Below are 5,000 nucleotides of genomic sequence, written 5' to 3' on the forward strand. Positions count from 1 at the left end.
TGTGTGTATGAGTGTGTGTGTGTGTGTGTGTGTGTGTGTGTGTGTGGAATCTGTTTTCTGTCCGTCACATTCCTCAGCTCCTGCTCCGGCCTTTTCGAGTGGCTCTGTAAATGATCATGAAGATCCCGTAACTCTGAACTGAACTCATATGTGTAGCACAGCGAGAAAAAAATACATTGCTAAATGATTCTCTGAATCGAGGAGTTCTCTAACAGATGTGAACTCACACACTGGGCTCAGATTGATAGCATTCAGCTTTCTCATCTGCTAAATCTATATTTCAGATCGTCTTCACAGGAATTTATTCATAAGTTCTTTAATTTAACTCGTCATCTATAGTCACTGTAAACCAGAGCAGTGAAACTGCAATTAGTGATTTTATCAAGTATGTAATTTGCTGTTGATGGTGATAAAGCCTACTTTTGACTTTTTGCACGCATTTATTTTATTGCAATTCATTATTTATTTATTATTATTATTTAGAGAATGCTCTGTTATAGAGATTTCATATTTTGGTATTGCAGACACCTTGTATGCATAAGTCTCACTCCATTTTTCTTTCATTGAATTTGTTGTTTTAGACAGTTACTGTAAACGATTCATTATAAAAACAATTAATTTCAAAATGAATACCTTCTGAATTAACTACGAATTTGTAACTTCCTAAACTACAAGCTATTTAGAATTTAAAAGTAGTTTTTCCAAACACTGAATATCAATGCTTTGACATTTTTACGGCTGCAGCTTCATCGTCACTGAAAGAGAACCGCCTCAAACCCCAAGAACACTCAGAAGAACAGCGAGTCACATTCTGTCAGTGGATTTATTTGACACTCTTTGGTTTTCTTTGGTACATTCAGTGGAGTGAGGTCTGACACACGAGGAACCACAGCCTGCTCAGTTGACCTTAATGCTGCTGATCTTCACGTCTCCCGTCACGTGCACGTGTTTGAAGACGTCATCGCCGAAGCGGTTCGGGAAGCTCATCATGGTGCCCTCCGGGAGCTTGATGTAGAAGCTGTCGTTGTTGAAGGTGATGGTCAGCTGTTGGAGGAGAGACACGGTGAGATTTACACTCCATCAGCTTCAGCTGCGCTTATAAACGTCTGAACGTCACTGTATCTGATCAAGTGTCTGTATGAAGTCAGCTCTTTTAACAGGTGTAGTGAATCATAGTAACGAGCAGCTTCATCCACTAACTAACCACAAACAAACACATGCGGTCTGCAGTACTGTTGCTGTTGATCTAGCATTTCAAATCTACAAATGTCTGTCTATAAGATATGGAAGCTTGTTTCTACTGCAGGATAAAAAACAAACAAAAAAAAACGGTTAATTGTGACTTTTTTTATCACTTAAAAAAAAAAAAAAAAGAGGGGGAGAATTACAATATATAAAGTCGCAATTGAGAGGGAAAAAAAAACCAGATAAAAAGTCAAAATTACCTTTTTTTTTTTTTTGTTCGTTTTATGACAAGATGTAAATTCAGAATTGTGAGAAAAAAGTCTGAATTTTTTATTTATATCTCACTTTTTTCCCCCTCAGAATTCCACCACAGACGAAAAGTTTGTATTTCTCAATTTCGAGGCAAAAATGAGTTTTATATTCCACAATTCTGAGTTAATTTCTCAGAATTTGGACTTTTTTCCTCATAATTCTGAGGGGAGAATGAGAGAATTACGATAAAACGTTGCAACTTCCTTTATTATTTTTACTACATGGTGGGGGAAAAAAGATAATTGTTTGGAATTGCTAGTGGAATTGTGAGAAAAAGGTCAGAATTATTAATTTATATCTCACTATTCTCAGTTTTTTTCCCCCTCAGAATTCTGCCACGGGATAAAAAACTAAAAAAGGTAACTGCAACATTTCATCTTGCAATGCTGAGTTTATATCTTGTAGTTCTGACTTTTCTCCTCAAAATTGTGAGATAAACTGAATTGCAAGAAAACATTCAGAATTGTGGGATTCGTACATGTTTATTATAGTAAATGTCATGACACTTGTGATCTAATGCAGTGACATTTATAAATGTGACTTTTAAGACAGAGTACATGAGAAGCTGTTGCAAGCGAGTGATTGCAGCATAATTCATCCTCAAACCTCTGAGCGGCGGGCGGTTTATTGCTTGAGTGGTTAATATGTGCAAAGGGTGATGCTTTATGACTCTTTGTGTCATGAGTTACTGTAATCTGTCAAAAGACTAAAGCCCGGCAACTAACCTAGATACAGGAATCACTGGAGAACTGGTCAAAGAACACAGATAAAGGACTAATTAAGGTTTAACACTGAATTAAACTTCATCTGAAGCAGCATTAATGATAACAGCAAAGTGTGTGGATGCAAGATTTAGACTTTAAATGTCAGGAACCCAGAAATATGAAAGTAAAGAATCTTGTGAAGCACAAAAAGGTCCAATCAAGAGAACACTGCTAGATTAACATGTGATTGTTAAATGCTTTTGATTACTCATGAATGCATGACCGCGCTGCTGGTTAGAGTTGTTTGCGGTGTGGGCGAGGTCAAAGGTCAGAGGTCACCGGCGCTCACCTTGAACTCTCCGCCCTGTTGAAAGGGGAAGCAGGGTTCGTGATGTTCATCTCCCCAGCCGCCCTGGTTGGAGTTGCACACGATGACGTTCGAGTTAAAGCGAGGGTTGAAGTGAAGGGCGACTGTGTCTGCGTCGTGACCGATGTTGATGGAGAACCTGAGGACAGAGAGACGCATGCTTTGAGACACGCATGGACAGTTTCTACGGATAATATATAAAAGTGGTTTCTTGCCACTGTTGCCTGCTTTGGTTTGCTCAGGTGGGGTTTAAAGGATAATTCATATTTAGCAATCTTATTGATTTAACTGCACTGCACAAGCCATTAAATTAACACTGTTAGTGTCATTATAACATTGTCTACGTAAATTGCATGCAATCTATATGCAATTAACTATATGCAATTATACTATATATACATATAAAAGTAAAACCATAAAAAAACAAATTTTTGTTATTTGAAATAAAATGAATGTGAGCTTATTGTATTTCAGCTGGTTTCGGAGGCAATATTTCTTATTTTCATTGAGTTTAACTTGATGTGCTAAAATAACTAAAACTAAAACTGAAAAAAAATAAATAAATATATATATAAGCATTTAAAAATACCCAACATTATTAAAATTGTAACTAAAATTAATTGACGTGAAAGCATAGAATATACAATTAAATATTCAAACAAGAACAAAACAACAAAAAATAATAATAGTGTCTCAATGAAAGTAAAGTAACTGATATAAACTCAGCAACATGTTTTATGTACCACACAAACAGATTTAAAACAGACTTTCTCGAAGATGAAAAGCAGATGTACGCACGCTTCACAGCCTGGTTTAGTCTTTCCAGTGATCTTCATCTCCATCCCGGCCTTAAAGCTCATGTCCTTTATAGTGAACACCTGAGAGAGACGGAGGACAACACCATGAACGATTCAAGACATCACTCTCAGGTGGGTTTGAAATCACAATAGAATTGATAAGATAAGACACGGACACAGTTGTGAGAGGTTCACATGCTCTTTATCCTTCAGTGATGATGTATTCAGATCAAATTACTGTTTAACCTGCGATTCTGTCGATAAGAGGAACGGTTGTCAGTCAGAATGTGTTATCTGAGCGGCCAAACCCAACGTTAATGATAAACCGCCGATAATAAAGTCATAAAGAAGTGAACAGGAAGACCCAGTGAGCAAATATTGATCTAACACGAGACGACATTCAGACCCTGAAACCACAGGTTATTCTGACTGATGATAGATACGGTGTGAGGAGACTTTGAAGAAAATCAAATATCGTTTTGATTTGTATCATTTTTATAATTCTTATATTTCCAGATGTTATGTGTGACCCTGGAGCGCTAAAGCAGTGTTAAGTCGCTGGGGTATATTGGAGCAAAAGCCAACAATAACACTGTATGGGTCAAAATTATACATTTCTCTTTTATGCCAAAAATCATTAGGATATTAAGTAAAGATCATGTTCCATGAAGATATTTTGTAAGTTTCCTACTGTAAATATACCAAAACGTAATTTTTGATTAGTAATATGCATTGCTAAGAACTTCATTTGAACAACTTTAAAGATGATTTTCTCAATATTTAGATTTTTTTGCACCCTCAGATTCCAGATTTTCAAATAGTTGTATCTCAGCCAAATATTGTCCTCTCCTAACAAACTATGCATCAATGGAAGATTATTAATATTCAGCTTTCAGATGATGCATAAATCACAATTTCGAAAATTGACCCTCATGACTGGTTTTGTGGTCCAAGGTCACATTTTATATTTGAGATGGCTTTTATATATGTATATAACAATGCAGATGAGCAGGTGAATGATCAGCCTCACATGAGTGTGACGTTTCTCTTTAAAAGAGAAGTTTAAGTGCTGCTGAATCCTATGAAATCTCTTCTCTTGAAACCCACTGATGTCCACATGTATGTGTGGGGAAAGCTTATATTTAAAGTGTTTTGTGGCTGTTTTCTATGCCTTGAAATCATGATATTAAAATGTGCAGATGTTTCCAAGTTACAGGTTTATTTTTCAGGTTAATTAGTAATAATTAGTAAGTCATATCAAGTCCATTCTGGATTATTTCATGTTATTTCTTAATAATGTAATAATTCAACTTTAGAGTAATTTCTTAATTCATTTGACATTTCATTTTGCAATCACAGTGTTGCTGCGGTGAGATTCTCCAGAGGAAACAGTGATTTCATCAGTTCATGCTGTTGATTCAACACAACAAACAGCTAAAAGTCACTGTGGATCACTCTGAGCAACTGTGACACTGAACAGAATAGAATAGAATAGAATAGATACGAATAGAGAGCCAGTGAAAGGAAGCGATGTCACTCACCATCTTGTTGAGTTGGTGGAGCTGCAGCAGCTGTGTGTCTCGTTCACCTGCAGCCCCTCATTATAAACCCAGGAGGCGGGTCCAGATACGCCAG

The 5,000-nt window shown here is 36.5% G+C and overlaps 1 protein-coding gene across 2 annotated transcripts in view; it reads right to left on the bottom strand.

Moving 5' to 3' along the window:
• Positions 1-804: 804 nt before the first annotated feature.
• Positions 805-5,000, bottom strand: part of LOC107706694 (galectin-2-like) — a 4,316-nt gene continuing 120 nt past the window's right edge. Inside the window, exons 1-4 of one of the 2 annotated variants that reach the window (XM_016510499.1) lie at positions 4,907-4,951; positions 3,367-3,446; positions 2,551-2,707; positions 805-1,044 (exon numbers count right to left, since the gene is read on the bottom strand). In XM_016510499.1, the coding sequence (XP_016365985.1) occupies positions 898-1,044; positions 2,551-2,707; positions 3,367-3,446; positions 4,907-4,909 (387 nt within the window). In that variant the 5' untranslated portion in view covers positions 4,910-4,951 and the 3' untranslated portion in view covers positions 805-897. Of the gene's footprint in view, positions 1,045-2,550; positions 2,708-3,366; positions 3,447-4,906; positions 4,952-5,000 lie in introns of those variants that run through there. The other variant, XM_016510508.1, reaches the window with a different exon arrangement.

The sequence above is a fragment of the Sinocyclocheilus rhinocerous genome, unplaced genomic scaffold (assembly GCF_001515625.1).
Source record: "Sinocyclocheilus rhinocerous isolate Xijiao unplaced genomic scaffold, SAMN03320098_v1.1 scaffold1814, whole genome shotgun sequence".
Lineage (NCBI taxonomy): Eukaryota > Metazoa > Chordata > Actinopteri > Cypriniformes > Cyprinidae > Sinocyclocheilus > Sinocyclocheilus rhinocerous.